This window comes from Oncorhynchus clarkii, chromosome 27 (assembly GCF_045791955.1).
Source record: "Oncorhynchus clarkii lewisi isolate Uvic-CL-2024 chromosome 27, UVic_Ocla_1.0, whole genome shotgun sequence".
NCBI classification, from domain to species: domain Eukaryota; kingdom Metazoa; phylum Chordata; class Actinopteri; order Salmoniformes; family Salmonidae; genus Oncorhynchus; species Oncorhynchus clarkii.
The window spans coordinates 31727498-31747264 of NC_092173.1; the positions used below are offsets into that span (position 1 = coordinate 31727498).

At 44.0% G+C, this 19767-nt stretch overlaps 1 protein-coding gene across 3 annotated transcripts in view; it reads right to left on the bottom strand.

Annotated features, from left to right (window-relative positions):
• Positions 1-963: 963 nt before the first annotated feature.
• LOC139385611 (solute carrier family 36 member 4) overlaps positions 964-19767 on the bottom strand; it is a 222781-nt gene continuing 203977 nt past the window's right edge. For 2 of the 3 annotated variants that reach the window (XM_071130822.1, XM_071130823.1), the window contains exon 12: positions 970-5733. In XM_071130822.1, coding sequence (XP_070986923.1) covers positions 5366-5733 — 368 coding nt within the window. In that variant the 3' untranslated portion in view covers positions 970-5365. Of the gene's footprint in view, positions 5734-19767 lie in introns of all 3 variants that reach the window. The other variant, XM_071130821.1, reaches the window with a different exon arrangement.

Below are 19767 nucleotides of genomic sequence, written 5' to 3' on the forward strand. Positions count from 1 at the left end.
AGATTTTCCTTGAGAGGCAGGCAGTGTGTTTCTGACTGTTTAAGACCGTATATCTCTTCCAAACATGCACTCTGTGCTTCCCCAGCAGCACATACACACACAAGCCGGCACACGAACACACAGATACACGCCCACCCACCTACACACACCCTCTGTTTGAATAGGCCCAGTGTTCCTCTGGAGTTATCAAATAAGTAGCCCAAATTCAAATTTGACCAGCTGCCAATCAATACAAAGCGAGTTACAGTGTTTCTGTGTGTAGATGAGAGAGACTGTGTGTGAGACTGAATAAGGGAAGTGTGTGTGTGACAGATCTCCTCTACTCCGCTGTTGGACAGAGCAGAGGAGAGGTAGGCAGAGAGAGCTCTGACAGTGTGAGTGAGTGAGACTGACTAAGGGAAAGTGTGTGTGTGACAGATCTCCTCTACTCCGCTGTTGGACAGAGCAGAGGAGAGGTAGGCAGAGAGAGCTCTGACAGTGTGAGTGATTTCCCTGGTGGTCAGACCTCTTGAATAATATTACACAGTGGTGTGTGAAGGCTCCCAGCACAGCGCAAGGTGTGTGCTTACACTGTGGGATGATGGGAACTTAAATTACTTAAATGTAATGTCAATGAAAACAGAAGGCTGCCTGACCTGCAGATATAAGTGGCTCTGCCAGCGATCAGCGTTCAACCCAAAACTTTTAACGGCACTAATGCCCTCCAAAGCATGCTGTACCATACAAACCCTCCATACAACCAACAGCCTTTACTAATGTCATATTCAGCATTCACACACAGTGCACCACTTCATAACACAATACCTTATCCTGTTAGATACCGTATTCATCCTTTTACATTTGAGACATTTAGCAGACACTCTCATCCAGAGTAGGTAACGTCACTTTCCTAGTTCAGTTGAAGGCAGACACATCCTACTCGTGACCTTACCATGGCCAGAATAATGGACAGAATACAATGTCTTTCCTCAGTAAATCTATGTTAATTTATTCAACCATAATAACGTGTGTTACATCGGTTGAATTCATAATAAAGGTGGTACATGATATACACTGAGTGTACAAAACATTAGCACTTGTTCTTTCCATGACATGGACTGACCAGGTGAATCCAGGTGAGAGCTATGATTGTCACTTGTTAAATCCACTTCAAATCAATGTAGATGTTAAAAAGTTAAAGAAGTTTAAAAAAAAAAAAAAATATTAAGGTGTTCCTAATGTTTGGTATACTCAGTGTATATATACTCAGTGCATATCCTCACATGATACAAAGTAAAGGGAATATCTAGTCAGTTGTACAACAATGCATTCAAAAATGTGTCTTCTGCATTTAACCCAACCCCTCTTAATCAGAGGTGCGAGGTGGCTGCCTTAATCGACATCCACATTGTCGGTGGCCGGGGAACAACTGTTGTTGTGGGTTAACTGCTTTGCTCAAGGGCAAAATGACAGATGTTTACCTTGTCGGCTCGGGAATTTGATTCAGCAACCTCTCCTACCCACCAGGCTACCTGCCGCCCCGGTATGATCCTCACCTAAATATATCCTAGTCTTATACCTGCAATGATCCTATTACCGCCCATAGCTACCACCACCTTCTAAAGACTTCTACAATACATTACAGCTTGGAAAAGGATTAAGTTATAAGTCAAAAAAGGAAACAACTTAACTTTGTAGGACCGTTTCGAAGGTACACAACTTAAACATTTTTGTCAGTAGGAAACTTTATAATAGAAATATATTTGGAAGATGTGGTAAAAACTGTAGTCTGTTGTCAACCCTGACACTCCTACTCCTCATTGGTTATCAATCCATGCAGCGAGAGAGACTTTTATTTGTGAGTGTTGTTCCCGAGCGGAGGGATCCATCCGTGAATCATTGTCGTCCCCCACTTTGCTCCAACTGAAAAGGTTTCTCCACGAACAGAACAGGGATAAATTGATGTCTTTAAGGCACAACAAAGCAAATCATTTTAGAATGTCTAGGCGGGATTCGGCAGTGGGAACATCAGCGGAGTGAGGAACTCATCCATGAAAAACGAAATACGATGAATGTGCAAAACAAGTCATTAATACATATTGGTGCATGGTACCTGTGAGAGGAGCGGATGCTGTTCTTTTAGAAGTTAGCTTGAAGTGTTAGCGTACCATCTAACGGCCATCATCACCGATCAGCTAGGATTATTTTGGTTTAATTGGGGAACTCGCTGGAGGACACCCTCAGAACAAACCAAGCGTGTCTTGAGTGACGTTGGTGTTGTGTGGAAAAGACTGTTGGAGCCCTGTGACATCGTTTAACACGGTCTGACACTAACACTTAGGTTGAACAGCAGAGCAACAAATGAGACATAATGAAGACTTGAGCATTAAAGGTTTTATAACGTAGCAGCGTCAGACAGAGGTCGTTGAACTTTGTGATGGACGGTATGAGTTATTACCAGGTAGTAGTTACTTTATTGCACCATAAATTCACTAGTGTGCGGACGCTGCATATGACCTGTACTGATTACTGATTAAATGGACGGAACAATATCATTACCATAGACGACTTGAGGGACCTGAGGGACAAATTGGACACCTAAAGCTATGACATGAACATGTAGAATGGTCGGTTGAGAGGCAGTGAAATGGAATAGAGGATATAGTGATCATATGATACACTGACAGAACCAACCACTCCCTCCGGTAAACATACTAACAAACCAATGGATATGGAATGATGTGGGTCTTTTCATTGTCAATCTCATAGAGGAAGCCAATCACAGCCTTCCCACTGGGCACAGATGTCAGTTCAACATCAACATTCACATTGAATTTTTGTTGTTGAAATGACATGGAAACTACATTGATTTAACCAGTTTTTGCCCAGTGGGTTCCCTCTCATCAGTTAAGGCTTCCTTCCTGACATTGCTGAGTTCTACTGTATCATTATTGAACAGACAGACATTTCAGTGTTAAACATTATTTTCTCCTATATCTATAAATAAATATACATCATATTGCTGTGTTGGAAGATACTGCCACAGGGAGCAGCCTGGAAGGTCTTTGATAATTGAGTCTTGGTTGAGTCCTGGTTAAATATAGCCCCAGTAGACAGGTAGCCAAAAACAAATCTTAGTTGCCAACAGCAGGCATCTATAATGTTATCTAAACTTCACAATTTACATATGAAAGAGCCTTGATTGATTTGTCTATGAGAAAGTGTATGTGTCTGTAAAAGGATATATTAATGTTATTCATACGTGTCTGTAGAGCACGACCTTGGGGAGTCAAAAAAAGTCTAGAAAATGGGGCAGGGAATGAAGGGGCAGGGCTCCGAGTCTCTTGGTTTTCGATAGTGTTCCTATCTGTATAGCTCCTACAGACACTAAACCAGAAGACAAGCTGCAAGGCTGGTTTTCCCATCGCCTGAGTCTCACCAGGACGCACGCTCTCCTGCCTCGTTTTCACCTGTGTTTTCACTTGGGTAGCCAGACGATTGGGTCGGAGGTACACAAAGAGCCCAGGGCAGATGAGTCAAAGTTGAAGCCAGAATTGAGGATCGTAACAGCAGATCTGATTTTCAAAGGTTGTTGTCGATCATAATCAATGTTCCCTTCCGACACTGAGCAAATTTCAGGTCTGCTGAGCGCAAACTTGAACATTGTGAAAATTCTGTGCAATTTCCGGCGCGAGTTTACTGTGAACACTGAAGCTGTACCCACTTTCAGTTACACTTTTAACCGTGGCCAAGTAGGCTACTGTGGCTATTTGATCCTACTGAAGGTCTACCAGAGTGGCCTACCATCAAAACAATGGAGAAAAACACATCCCATAACATTTTAACATGGAAATAGCTGTTCTTTCATTCAGCCTACAGTCACAGCCAATGTGTGGTGTTCAATGTACATTGAGACACATGAGACTTTTTTTTTTAAACATGCAGGGTGACTGAAAATGTTGTGTTGTTTGATGCAAGAAACCACTTTACAAAATACAATTGATTATTATTCCCATACCACTACTACAGAGAATCAGACAAATTAGCTTATTCAAAACCGTCTCAAAATACAACACTTCCCCTTTAAGACAAAAAAAAGCTCTTTACTCGACTTGCTTTTCAAAGATGACTAGAAATGCATTTTGTGTTCATGTAGGAAGCAACCACTCCCTGATTGTTGACTAAACCTGTGCTAATAACTCGCTAACTAGCAAAGAATATGAACAAATGTGCAAAGGTGGCTACATGCAGTTCTCGCTTTGATCTCAAAACAAAAACATCTACTCAATACCGCTCAGGCTGTCCAGTCCAAACTGAATGGCACAGATTCATATATGGCAATGGCTATTTGCATATAGGCCTTCTGCAGCTCTGATTGGTTATGGTGCACCGGTCTGTGTAGCGTATGGGCCTGAGTTATTCATGTAAATTCTATAGAATCCTATTCCAATGCACTCTGCCTAAAAGAAAATCTCTTGCACAGTTAGTTTTGCATACTAAATCTTGCATAGCTCGTTTTGTTTCGGTATGTTACATTGAAAGTGGCTAATATTGCGTTGATTCCAGCAAAATTCCCACAGTAGTGTGAAACGTTGATGGTGTTAACTAAAGAGGAAAACTGTAGAAAGTTGAGTGAAGTTCAATCTCGTGCTTCTCTGCGTGGGCTGATATTTCATCTGCACGGCAGCCCGAAGGGAGTCGAGCAGCTTGGAGGGAACATTTATCATAAGAATTGATAGCGGCTACAGGCCCCACTCCCATAGGGTTGAAAAACCATATCAGAGGTTACCGAATCACCAACAATACAAGAAGGAGAATCTGGTTTCAGATGATGTTCTGTGGGACCTGCATATAGAAGGACTCTTGTTTCCCTGCTACATCATACATTCATGATTTCGTTTTTGATGAGATGTTCCCCTCTGATAGAGATGAGGCAGTGGAAATGTCACACTGCTCAGCTGGAGATGGAGAGAGAACTCTGATCACTGTGGGGCAACGTGCTGAACTGGTGAGTGGGATAAGCTAGCTGGGGATGTTTACGCTTGTGTGTGTGCCACAAATGCTGTTCTTATGTCTGCGCAGTCCATTACATCCATATGAAAGGGTTCTATGTGGTTAGGGCTGTGTACAGTACAGTGCCTTTCCTATGTTTCTATGATGTGTGTTTGGTTCTACTTTTTCATGTTCCAATGACTACACTGTGCGGAAGGACACTCGAGCATTCCTGTCAGGTCGTCGTCAGGGACTATGCTGTCCATTTCATTTTCTATAGATTTGACAAAACAAGGATCCAGCAACCATATGAAAAACAACATTGTCTGCGCGTCATTTAATCTCCTGCTGCTCTAGGAGCTATGACTACAGGTCATTTTAAGGTCAACCAAGGTCATCCCAAGGTCACAGCAGCAGTAGGTGTGGTCCAGTTCCCACCTAGCTCCTCAGACATCCCCAAGGCCCCAGCCACAGCAGTAGCAGCAGCAACAGTCAGGTTCTGAGCTGCCTCCCTGATGACCTCCGGAGGCTCCTCTGGAGAGACGATCTCAGCCAGGGTGACATAGGTCCCAGCCAGGAACCCTATGAAGCCCACCACAGCGATGACAAGGTCCTTGACCAACATGGCTGGCTTCAGCGGTCGGTCTGAGAAGGTGATGAGCTCCACCAGGGGGGGGAAGACCAGGGCCAGGGCACTGCTGGAAACAGCACCCACCAGGGAGATGACCAAGTCCAGACGAGGGATCAGCACAGCAAAGGAGACTGGAGAGAGAGAGAGGAGCGGACAGGGAGGAGTAGAGAGGAGGGGACAGAGAGAGGAGTAGAGAGGAGGGGACAGGGAGAGGAGTAGAGAGGAGGAGAGAGGAGGGGACAGGGAGAGGAGTAGAGAGGAGGTGACAGAGAGAGAAGTAGAGAGGAGGGGACAGGGAGAGGAGTAGAGAGGAGGGGACAGGGAGAGGAGTAGAGAGGAGGAGAGGAGTAGAGATGAGTGGACAGGGAGAGGAGTAGAGATGAGTGGACAGGGAGAGGAGTAGAGAGGAGGGGACAGGGAGAGGAGTAGAGAGGAGGGGACAGGGAGAGGAGTAGAGAGGAGGGGACAGGGAGAGGAGTAGAGAGGAGGAGAGAGGAGGGGACAGGGAGAGGAGTAGAGAGGAGCGGACAGGGAGAGGAGTAGAGAGGAGGGGACAGGGAGAGGAGTAGAGAGGAGGGGACAGGGAGAGGAGTGGACAGGGAGAGGAGTAGAGAGTAGGGACAGAGAGAGGAGTAGAGAGGAGGGGGCAGAGAGAGGAGTAGAGAGGAGGGGACAGGGAGAGGAGTAGAGAGGAGGTGACAGGGAGAGGAGTAGAGAGGAGGGGACAGGGAGAGGAGTAGAGAGGAGGAGAGAGGAGGGGACAGGGAGAGGAGTAGAGAGGAGCGGACAGGGAGAGGAGTAGAGAGGAGGGGACAGGGAGAGGAGTAGAGAGGAGGAGAGGAGTAGAGATGAGTGGACAGGGAGAGGAGTAGAGATGAGTGGACAGGGAGAGGAGTAGAGAGGAGGGGACAGGGAGAGGAGTAGAGAGGAGGGGACAGGGAGAGGAGTAGAGAGGAGGGGACAGTGAGAGGAGTAGAGAGGAGGGGACAGGGAGAGGAGGAGAGAGGAGGAGAGGAGTAGAGAGGAGGAGAGGAGTAGAGATGAGGGGACAGGGAGAGGAGTAGAGAGGAGGGGACAGGGAGAGGAGTAGAGAGGAGAAGAGGAGTAGAGATGAATGGACAGGGAGAGGAGTAGAGAGGTGATAAAGGAAGCCGAGAGAGGGGTGGCAATAAAGAGGGGAGGGGGAGGAAAGAGTGGGGAAGTAAAGTGAGAGAGGAGATAAGGAAAGGAAGGGAAAGGGATGGAGCGGGGGGAGGAGGAGACAGGGGAGAGAAGTGAGAGAGGAGATAAGGAAAGGAAGGGATGGAGCGGGGGGAGGAGGAGAGAGGGGAGAGAAGTGAGAGAGGAGATAAGGAAAGGAAGGGATGGAGCGGGGGGAAGAGGAGAGAGGGGAGAGAAGTGAGAGAGGAGATAAGGAAAGGAAGGGATGGAGCGGGGGGAGGAGGAGAGAGGGGAGAGAAGTGCAGAGGTCATCAAACAGAGCATGGAAACAGATGTCTAGAGACAAATGAATCAATCTTCCACACATGCATATCACAGCACAGACATGTCCCATACAATATACTTCCATGGTGGAGAATGCCAACTCTCCTATCTCTATAGGCCATCCCAACAATCAACAATAATGCAAGGCCTGCAAACCACCTTCCAGCTGGAACAATGAGTCACACAACATGGAAGCAGAGGTCAATATAAAGTTCTGGGCCCTTAGGGGCCCCCATAGACACACTGAAAAACCGGCTCCAGACCACACTACCCTAAACCTTCAATATGTAAACTTCCCTTTTAAGTTGGCCTCCTAATTTCACTTTTCCCGGGACCAGTTAAGGGGAGGGGAGTACAGGAGGAGGGGAGTACAGGGGGAGGGGAGTACAGGAGGAGGGGAGTGCAGGAGGAGGGGAGTAACGGAGGAGGGGAGTAACGGAGGAGGGGAGTACAGGAGGAGGGGAGTAACGGAGGAGGGGAGTAACGGAGGAGGGGAGTAACGGAGGAGGGGAGTACAGGAGGAGGGGAGTACAGGAGGAGGGGAGTAACGGAGGAGGGGAGTACAGGAGAAGGGGAGTACAGGAGGAGGGGAGTAACGGAGGAGGGGAGTAACGGAGGAGGGGAGTACAGGAGGAGGGGAGTACAGGAGGAGGGGAGTAACGGAGGTAACTGTGAACATGGCTTAGTGTTACTGTTAGCATGCTGACAGTAATCTCTCTTAGTCTCCCAGGCAGGCAGACCCCCACTGCAGGGGATGTGGTTGTTGGCAGAGAGAGGGATGGAACGGGGGATAAAGGGAGATAGAGAAGAGGGGATAGCAGTTAGAGAAAGAGAGAGAGAGGAGGGGAGGTAGGAATGGGTATGGCAGGTAGAGAAAAAGACAGAGAGAAAGAGAGAGAGAGAGAGAGGAGGGGAGGTAGGAATGGGTATGGCAGGTAGAGAAAAAGACAGAGAGAAAGAGAGAGAGAGAGGAGGGGAGGTAGGAATGGGTATGGCAGGTAGAGAAAAAGACAAAGAGACTATCATCTCCAAGAGTGGCCACAGAAGAGTGACATTATACATGGAAGGAGAGTATAGAGACGTATTGTCTCTGCCTGTCATTGGTCTTGATAATTGTATGACCTTTGCCCAGAGTTGTGGTTAATTTCAATTCCAATTCCAAATTTTCCTCATTGTAAAGCATTGAAGATGATAGAATTTGGAATTACTGTGTACGTCCTGGATTGACCCCAACCCTGCCTTTACCTACAGTCTAGGAATTCTTCTTTCTTTGAGTGGTGATTGTCATTTCATTACTCTTATCATAGTGTGAAAGACTGTGTAAACACTGTAATATTATTTGAAACACTCTGGCCCAAACTGCAGCAGGAGGAGACAGACAGACAGACAGACAGACAGACAGACAGACAGACAGACAGACAGACACATTCTAATATCTAGACTTTTTTTTCTCATGTCCCTTTAACTTGGGCCCAAGTTTTTCAAGATGGCCGTCCTTGAAATGTGAGAGAGGAACATTTCAGTGAGATTATATGTCAGACCCCAGCAAACTTCTCAATTATTACTTAAAGTGAAAGAACTGTCATCTTGATAACTTTATCTGGTTCCTGACACTGTGGTTATTTTTTTGTTTTTAACAGAAACCCCATTTCAATACACAAGTTACCACTGCTTTACCACTATATGTCTTACATCCTCTTCAGATTTATCCAATCACCCGCTCTGTCCAATCTGCCACTATTCTATCAAGCCCCACTCTCCTTCTCTCCCACCATCCTCTTTTCCTAATCAGTCCCAGCTTTCATTTCTCATCCATCTCATTGAGTAATGCTTCCGACACTTTAAACTCTCTCTCTCTGCTACAACACTTCCCTCCTCCCTCCTTCTCTTCCCCTCGCCCCATTTCCCCTGTGATATGTTCATTTCTCCTGCTAAACCCAAAATCATCCTCTCATTCTTTACATCTCTTACTCTCTGATACTTTCATTCACTTCCGTCGCTCATTTTAATTATCTCTCACTCCATCTCGTTTCCCCCTTCCCCCCCCTATCCCTTCTCATTCACAGTAAAGCATGGTGTCACAGCCAAGCTTTTCATTTATCCATATTTCAGCGTACTAACAACTTGCTCTTCTGGACAGAACTTGCATCAAACATGCATGGTAAAGATCAAGGCCTAATCTCCTTCAACTCTGTATGCAAACCCTTGCATCTACAGCAGCCCACTTTAAACCTGTGCCAATACTGAAAGGAAATTCAACCTCTTATCCCAGCACTGTATACTGTACTGTAAGAACTAACCTCTTATCCCAGCACTGTATACTGTACTGTAAGAACTAACCTCTTATCCCAGCACTGTATACTGTACTGTAACAACCAACCTCTTATCCCAGCACTGTTTACTGTACTGTAAGAACTAACCTCTTATCCCAGCACTGTATACTGTACTGTAACAACTAACCTCTTATCCCAGCACTGAATACTGTACTGTAACAACTAACCTCTTATCCCAGCACTGTATTCTGTACGGTAACAACTAACCTCTTATCCCAGCACTGTATACTGTACTGTAACAACAGCTTATCCCAGCACTGTATACTGTACTGTAAGAACTAACCTCTTATCCCAGCACTGTATACTGTACTGTAAGAACTAACCTCTTATCCCAGCACTGTATACTGTAACAACCAACCTCTTATCCCAGCACGGTATACTGTACTGTAACAACTAACCTCTTATCCCAGCACTGTATACTGTACTGTAACAACTAACCTCTTATCCCAGCACTGTATATTGTACTGTGACAACTAACCTCTTATCCCAGCACTGTATACTGTACTGTAAGAACTAACCTCTTATCCCAGCACTGTATACTGTACTGTAACAACCAACCTCTTATCCCAGCACTGTTTACTGTACTGTAAGAACTAACCTCTTATCCCAGCACTGTATACTGTACTGTAAGAACTAACCTCTTATCCCAGCACTGTATACTGTACTGTAACAACTAACCACTTATCCCAGCACTGAATACTGTACTGTAACAACTAACCTCTTATCCCAGCACTGTATTCTGTACGGTAACAACTAACCTCTTATCCCAGCACTGTATACTGTACTGTAACAACTAACCTCTTATCCCAGCACTGTATACTGTACTGTCAGAACTAACCTCTTATCCCAGCACTGTATACTGTACTGTAAGAACTAACCTCTTATCCCAGCACTGTATACTGTAACAACCAACCTCTTATCCCAGCACGGTATACTGTACTGTAAGAACTAACCTCTGATCACAACACTGTATACTGTACTTTAACATCTAACCTCTTATCCCAACACTGTATACTGTACTGTAACAACTAACCTCTTATCCCAGCACTGTATACTGTACTGTAACAACTAACCTCTTATCCCAGCACTGTATATTGTACTGTGACAACTAACCTCTTATCCCAGCACTGTTTACTGCACTGTCAGAACTAACCTCTTATCCCAGCACTGTATACTGTACTGTAAGAACTAACCTCTTATCCCAGCACTGTATACTGTAACAACCAACCTCTTATCCCAGCACTGTATGCTGTACTGTAAGAACTAACCTCTGATCCCAACACTGTATACTGTACTGTGACAACTAACCTCTTATCCCAGCACTGTATACTGTACTGTAACAACTAACCTCTTATCCCAGCACTGTTTACTGTACTGTAAGAACTAACCTCTTATCCCAGCACTGTATACTGTACTGTAACAACTAACCTCTTATCCCAGCACTGTATACTGTACTGTAAGAACTAACCTCTTATCCCAGCACTGTATACTGTACTGTATCAACTAAGCTCTTATCCCAGCACTGTTTACTGTACTGTAACAACTAACCTCTTATCCCAGCACTGTATTCTGTACTGTAAGAACTAACCTTTTATCCCAGCACTGTATACTGTACTGTAACAACTCACCTCTTATCCCAGCACTGTATACTGTACTGTCAGAACTAACCTCTTATCCCAGCACTGTATACTGTACTGTCAGAACTAACCTCTTATCCCAGCACTGTATACTGTACTGTAACAACTAACCTCTTATCCCAGCACTGTATACTGTACTGACTGTACTTTCAGAACTAACCTCTTATCCCAGCACTGTATACTGTACTTGTATACTGTACTGTAAGAACTAACCTCTTATCCCAGCACTGTATACTGTAACAACCAACCTCTTATCCCAGCACTGTATACTGTACTGTAAGAACTAACCTCTGATCCCAACACTGTATACTGTATACTGTATACTATACTTTCCCCCTGGGAAGATGAGGCTCTAATGGAGTCCATAGTGTGGCCTGGTTAAACCAGACAATGCTGCACTGCATGGTTTACCAGTATGGACTGCTGGACTGGAGGAAAGAGCCGTCTGAATGTAGCATAGTTTTGGATTGCAATGATGTCTCATTAAAGCCTGGGAGGATTATATTGCCTTGTTTGAGAGATGGATGCAGAGAGAGGGAAAGAAAGAGCAAGTGAACATTATATTGAAGTAGGGATAAGATGGACAGAGAAAAAAAAGAGTGAGAGAAAAGGCAAATAGAGGGGGAGAGAGAGAGAAAGAGACAAAGCGAGAGAAAGAGACCACCTTAGTGCATTTCAGCTCTATTTACTTTTTGTCTCCCGCCAAAGCAGGAACGCTACTAGGATGTCTAAAAAACTCAACCTTCAGCCAGATAACTCTCCTCTCCGTGTGTGTGTGGTGTGCGCGTGGTAACTCGCTGACATTTAAGCTGCACTGGAAAAACCCAGAAAGCAAACTTGTTAACATTTGCACTGCGTGTACGTGGCTTGGGATGAGCAATGAACATTACGTTGCCATGTTTTCTAATCCTGATCCAACATCCAGGGTGAATCAATCAGGATTTGAAGATGTTTGGTGAAGAAAATCTGTATATGAGCCCCACATTTCAGGACCTGTCAAGACTTCAGGGGGAGAATGAGAGACAACAAAGAGGAGAAGAAGAACAGATTTGTACCTGAGAGCAGGAGAATGACAGATAGATTAAATAAAACTAGATTCATATTTCATGGCTGTGTAGGGAGCTCCCTACCTCTCCTATTCCTTCTGAACACAACACTGAGTCATACCTCTCTAGAACTGTACTATAGTATATATATGATTATTTTTTGACTGGTACTGTGTGTGTATATATATATATACATACACACATACACAGTACCAGTCAAAAAAATTTGGACACCTACTCATTCTTTATTTTTTTACTATTCTCTACATTGTAGAATAATAGTGAAGACGTCAAAACTATGAAATAACTCATGTGGAATCATGTAGTACCCCAAAAAGATTATTCAAAGCAGCCACCCTTTGCCTTGATGACAGCTTTGCACAATCTAGGCATTCTCTCAACCAGCTTCATGAGGTCGTCACCTGGAATGCATTTCAATTAACAGGTGAGCCTTGTTAAAAGTTCATTTGTGTAATTTCTTTCCTTCTTAATGCATTTGAGCCAATCAGTTGTGTTGTGACTTGTCAGGGGTGGTATACAGAAGATATCTCTATTTGGTAAAAGACCAAGTCCATATTATGGCAAGAACAGCTCAAATAAGCAAAGAGAAATGACAGACCATCATTAACTTAAGACATGAAGATCAGTCAGTCTGGAAAATTTCAAGAACTATTCAAGTTTCTTCAAGTGCAGTTGCAAAAACCATCAAGCGCTATGATGAAACTCACTATCATGGGACTGTCACAGGAAACGAAGACCCAGAGTTACCTCTGCTGCAGAGGATAAGTTCATTAGAGTTAACTGCACCTCAGATTACAGCCCAAATAAATGCTTCACAGAGTTCAAGTAACAGACACATCTCAACATCAACTATTCAGAGAAGACTGCATGAATCAGGCCTTCATGGTCGAATTGCTGCAAAGAAACCACTACTAAAGAACACAAATAAGAAGAAGAGACTTGCTTGGGCCAAGAAACACGATCAATGGACATTAGACCGGTGGAAATCTGTCCTTTGGTCTGATGAATCCAAATTTGAGATTTTTGGTTCCAACCACCCTGTCTTTGTGAGACGCAGAGTAGGTGAACGGATGATCTCCGCTTGTGTGGTTCCCACCGTGAAGCATGGAGGAGGTGTGGGAGTGCTTTGCTGGTGACACTGTCACTGATTTATTTAGAATTCAAGGCACACTTAACCAGCATGGCTACCACAGCATTCTGCAGCGATAATGGGACTATCATTTGTTTTTCAACAGGACAATGACCCAAAACACATCCAGGCTGTGTAAGTGCTGTTTGACCAAGAAGGAGAGTGATGGAGGGCTGCATCAGATGACCTGGCCTCCACAAATCACCCGACCTCAACACAATTGAGATGGTTTGGGATTAGTTGGACCGCAGAGTGAAGGAAAAACAGCCAACAAGTGCTCAGCATATGTGGGAACTCCTTCAAGATGATTGGAAAAGCATTACAGGTGAAGCTGGTTGAGAGAATGCCAAGACTGTGCAAAGCTGTCATCAATGCAAAGGGTGGCGACTTTGAAGAATCTAAAATATATATTGATTTGTTTAACACTTTTTTGGTTACTACATGATTTCATATGTCTTCACTATTATTATAAAATAGTAAAAATGCAGTGCCTTAGACCGCTGTGCCACTCGGGAGGCCAACTAAAGTCTTTACGTCAGTGAGCGACATGTTTCTACAGAGCCACATCTCTACAGTTTGAAGGAGAGTTTATAGAGCTACTTCTCTCTATAACTTTGACAAAAATAATCACTACCTATGCTTAATTTCTCAATCCCTTCCCGTCTAGTTGGTTCGCAACCTATAATTTAATATCCCCGTGGAAGACTTGATTATTAGAGAAAACACAAACAAAGATAATCAATTTGAGAAATGGAAAAACAAATCAAATAAAACAGAGGAATTTCGGGAGGTAAAAAGGAGAGGAGGCAGACAGGCTTGATGCTTGATGCTACATCCAGATAGCATTGAGTCATTGATATCCAGCTGTTGGATGTACATATGTATAGTGCCTTCAGAAAGTATTCATAGCGCTTGACCTATTGCACATTTTGTTATGTCAATGCCTGAATTGGATTCAATCTTTTTTCCCCCTCAGCCATCTACACACAAAACCATGAAGTGAGCAGCTCCAGTCTAGGTTTAGCCTTGTGTTTTGGGTTATTGTCCTGCTGAAAGGTGAATTCATCTCTCAGTGTCTGGTGGAAAGCAGACAAACAGGTTTTCTTTTAGGATTTTGCCTGTATCTGTATTTTGTTTATTTTTATCCTAAAAACTCCCTTGCCGATGACAAGCATACCCATAACATGATGCAGCACCACCATGCTTGAAAATATGAGGAGTGGTACTCAGTGATGTTTTGTGTATGCCCCAAAAATAATGCTTTTTCAGATGAAAAAAAGTGAATTTCTTTGCCAATTTATTTTTTGCAGTATTACTTAAGTGCCTTGTTGCAAACAGGATGCATGTTTTAGAATATTTTTTATTCAGTACAGGCTTCATTCTTTTCACTCTGTTATTTAAGTTAGTATTGTGGAGTAACTACAATGCTGTTGATCCATCCACAGTTCTCATATCACAGCCATTAAAATCCCCATTGGGCTCCCTGAGCAGTGAAATACCTGAGCAGTTTCCTTACTTTCCGGGCAACTGAGTTAGGAAGGACCCCCATATCTTTGTAGTGACTGTGTGTATTGATACACCCTCCAAAGTGTAATTAATACCTTCACTATGCTCAAAGGTGTCTGCTTTTTTACCAATTGATGCCCTTATTTGTGAGACATTGAAAAATCTCACTGGTCTTTCTGGTGGAATATATGCTTGAGTTTCACTACCTGATTGAGGGAGATTACAGATAATTGTATGTGGTGTATGTGGTGTACAGAGATGGAAAAGTCATACAAAAATCATGTTAACCACTACTATTGAACACCGAATGAGTCCATGCAACATATTATGCGATCACATTTTTGCTAATTTATGTTTGACATAAGAAAGTGGTTGAATACTTATTGACTCAAGACATTTCAGCTTTTTTTTTTTTTTTTTTAAATGTTCTACAAACACAATTCCACTTTGACATTATGGGGTATTTTGTATAGATCAGTGACCCAAAATCTACATCTAATACTTTTTTTATTAAGCTGTAACACAAACAATTTTGGAAAAAGTTAAGTGGTGTGCGCATACTTTCTGAAGGTGTGTGTGTACTTGTTTTCCTTCCTGATCAGGACCCCAATGTCCTAACTATTCACCCATGTGTGTGCGTGTGTGTGTGTGTGTGTGTGTGTGTGTGTGTGTGTGTGTGTGTGTGTGTGTGTGTGTGTGTGTAACTCTCACCCTGTGCCTCAGTGCTCTCTAATCCCTTAATTACAGTGGAGATAGAATGCTTATTAGATGAAACGCCCCACCACAACAGGATACGAGCAGAAAAAAACCATTTAAGATAAAAATCATCCGCTGCATTTAAAAATAAAAACTAGAATGCCTATTCCCCAATCACAGAGGAGCATGTAGAGACGACGTGAGAGCTGTGCTAATGGAAAGTGGGCACCATGGAACCAGCTGTACCCTTCCATGGTGTTCACATTATGCAAAGTACATGCAGTGTCTTCAGAAAGTTCACACACCCCTTGACTTTTTCCACATTTCCTTTGTGTTACAGCCTGAATTTAAAATGGATTAAATTGAGATTTTGGGTCACTGGCCTACACATAATACACCAAAATGTAAAAGTAATAAAAAATGTGTTTGTTTTTGTCAAATGAATGATAAATGAGAAGCTGAAATGTGTTGCGTCAATAGGTATTCAACCCTTTTGTTATGTCAAGTCTAAATAAGTTCAGGAGTAAAAATGTGCTGAATAAGTCACATAATAAGTTGAATGGACTCACTGTGGGCAGAGTGAACCACAAGGCCAAATCTGCACTGTTGCTTACCAAGAAGACAGTGAATGTTCCTGAGTGGCCGATTTAGAGTTTCGACTTAAATCTGCTTGAAAATCTATGGCAAGACCTGGAAATGGTTGTCTGGCAAAGAACAACAACCAATTTGAAAGAGCTTGAAGAATTTTGAAAAGAATAATGGTCAAATATTGCACAATCCACACGCGGTGCGCAGCCGTCACCAACGCTTCTATAATGTGAGCGGGCCAGAGATGCAATCTGAGGGTTACTGATCCCGTCTTGAGCTGTCCCAGACATCCTGATATTTACAAACATGTTCGATTTTATCGGCACAAAACCTGCAATGCTCTTGTAGTGTGAAATGTGCAACAAGTTTTGAGAAAGGTGAACAGCAGACTCTCGAGCATGAGCGATGACTACTACTAGTATGCGTTTATTGTTACATCTCTGAAGTTCACAAGCAATTTTACTCAATTCAAATGTTAGCTAGATATTGCAACTCTGTATGGCAAGCGTGGATTTCTGACTGAAAATAAATACGAGCCTGCTTTGAGCCAAAGCTCGTTATAGCTTCATTAACAATCTAACCACATCATGTTGGCGAGACAGCGTGTATGGAGAATCCTCACAACTAAGTGAGCAGTGTTGTAGGGTGTGATCCCCCATCTTTGCCACATCGTTTAGTGTGCGCACCACTACTTTGGCAAGACAACACTACAGGAAAGTCAGTTGTTTAATGTGAGAGGCACAGCGATGTGTAGCGTAGACCCGGCATTACCAAGAAAGACTCACAGCTGTAATCTTTGCCAAAGGTGCTTCTACAAAGTATTGACTCAGGGGTATGAATATTTATGCAAATGAGATATTACTGTAAAAATCTATTGGCTCTATTTTGAGTTTAGGCTGTAACACAACAAAGTGTGGAATAATTCAAGTGGCATGAATACTTATATACACACACTTACAGTGAGTTTGGAAAGTATTCAGACCCCTTGACTTTTTCCACAATTTGTTACGTTACCTTATTCTAAAATTGATTAAATAAATACAAATCCTCATCAATCTACACACAATATCCCGTATTGAGACTCGAAATTGAGCTCAGGTGCATCCTGTTTCCATTGATCATTCTTGAGATGTTTCTACAACTTGATCAAACCAAATTTCATTTGTCACATGCGCCAAATACAACCGGTGTAGACCGTACAGTGAAATGTTTACTTACAAGCCCTTAACCAACAATTCAGTTAAGAAAAATAAGTGTAAAGAAAGTATTTACTAAATAACCTGAAGTAAACAATAAATAGATACAAATAATAATAAAATAGAACAATAACAAATAATTAAAGAGAAACAACAAAATACCAGTAAAGAGGCTATATACAGGGGGTACCGGTACAGAGTCAATGTGCGGGGGCACCGGTTAGTTGAGGTAATATGTACATGCACTCTGGTACCGCTTGCAGTGCGGTAGCAGATAGAACAGTCTATGACTAAGGTGGCTGGAGTCTTCTGCAACTTTTAGGGCCTTCCTCTGACACCGCCTGGTATAGAGGTCCTAGATGGCAGGAAGCTTGGCTGTACACACTACCATGTGTAGTGCCTTGCAGTTGGAGGCCGAGCAGTTGCCATACCAGGCGGTGATGCCATCAGACAGGATGCTCTCGATGGTGCAGCTGTAGAACTTTTTGAGGATCTGAGGACCCATGCCAAATCTTTTCATTCTCCTGGGGGGGACTAGGCATTGTCGGGCCCTCTTCACGACTGTCTTGGTGTGTTTGGACCATGATAGTTCTTAATGATGGTGTTGGAGTCGTGCTTGGCCATGCAGTTATGTGTGAACATGGAGTACAGAAGGGGACTGAGCACGCACCCCTGAGGGGCCCCCGTGTTGAGGATCAGCGTGGCGGATGTGTTGTTACCTACCCTTACCACCTGGGGGCGGCCCGTCAGGAACTCCAGGATCTAGTTGCAGAGGGAGGTGTTTAGTCCCAGGATCCTTAGCTTAGTGATGAGCTTTGATGGCACTATGGTGTTGAACGCTGAGCTGTAGTCAATGAATAGCATTCTCACATAGGTGTTCCTTTTGTCCAGGTGGGAAAGGGCAGTGTGGAGTGCAATAGAGATTGTGTCATCTGTGGAACTGTTGGGGCGGTATGTTGGGGCGGTATGGTTTCTGGGATAATGGTGTGGATGTGAGCCATGACCAGTCTTTCAAAGCACTTCAGGAATACAGATGTGAGTGCTACGGGCCGGTAGTCATTTAGAAAGGTTACTTTGTTGTTTTTGGGCACAGGGACTATGTTGGTCTGCTTAAAACATGTTGGTATTACAGACTCGGTCAGGGACAGGTTGAAAATGTCAGTGAAGACACTTGCCAGTTGGTCAGCTCATGCTCGGAGTACACGTCCTGGTAATCCGTCTGGCCCTGCAGCCATGAATGTTGATCTGTTTAAAGGTCTTACTCACATCGGCGAAAGAGAGCGTGATCACACAGTCGTCCGGAACAGCTCGTGCTCTCATGCATGCTTCAGTGTTGCTTGCCTCGAAGCGTGCATAGAACTCATTTAGCTCATCTGGTAGGCTAGGCAGCCTCGCGGCTGTGCTTCCCTTTGTAGTCTGTGATCTCTGATTGGAGTCCACCTGTGGTAAATTAAATGAATTGGAGATGATTGGAAAGGCACACACCTGCCTATATAAGGTCCCACAGTTGACAGTGCATGTCAGAGCAAAAACCAAGCCATGAGATGGAAGGAATTGTCTGTAGAGCTCAGAGACAGGATTGTGTCGAGGCAAAGATCTGGGAAAGCATGCCAAAACACTTCTGAAGCATTGAAGAACACAGTGGCCTCCATCATCCCTCAGTTTGGAACCACCAAGACTCTTCCGAGAGCTGGCCTCCCAGCCATACTGAGCTATCGGGGGCGAAGGGCCTTGGTCAGGGAGGTGACCAAGAACCCGAGCTCTAGAGTTCCTCTGTGGAGATGTGAGAACCTTCCAGAAGGACAACCATCTTTGCAGCACTCCACCAATCAGGACTTTATGGTAGAGTGGCAAGACAGAAGTCACTCCTCACTAAAAGGCACATGACAGCCCACTTGGAGTTGGTAAAAGGATATTTAAAGACTACGACCATGAGAAACAAGATTCTCTGGTCTGATGAAACCAAGATTGAACTCTTTGGCTTGAATGCCAAGCGTCAAGTCTGGAGGAAAGTCTGGAGGAAACCTTTTCAGAGGCAGGGACTGGGCGACTAGTCAGGATCGAGAGAAAGATGAACGGAGTACAGAGAGATCCTTGATGAAAACTTGCTCCAGAGCGCTCAGGACCTCAGACTGGGGTGAAGTTTCACCTTCCAACAGGACAACGACCCTAAGCACACAGCCAAGACAATGCAGGAGTGGCTTCGGGACAGGTCTATGAAAGTCCTTGATTGGCCCAACCAGAGCCCGAACTTGGACCCGATCGAAAATCTCTGGAGAAACTTGAAAATAGCTGTGCAGCGACGCTCCCCATCCAACCTGACAGCTTGAGAGGATCTGCAAAGAAGAATGAGAGAAACTCCCCAAATACAGGTGTGCCAAGCTTGACCGTCATGCCCAAGAAGACTTGAGGCTGTAATAGCTGCCAAAGGTGCTTCAACAAAGTACTGAGTAAAGGGTCTGAAAACGTGTACATTTGCAAAAATGTCTAAAACCTGTTTTTGCCTTGTCATTATGGGTATTGTGTGT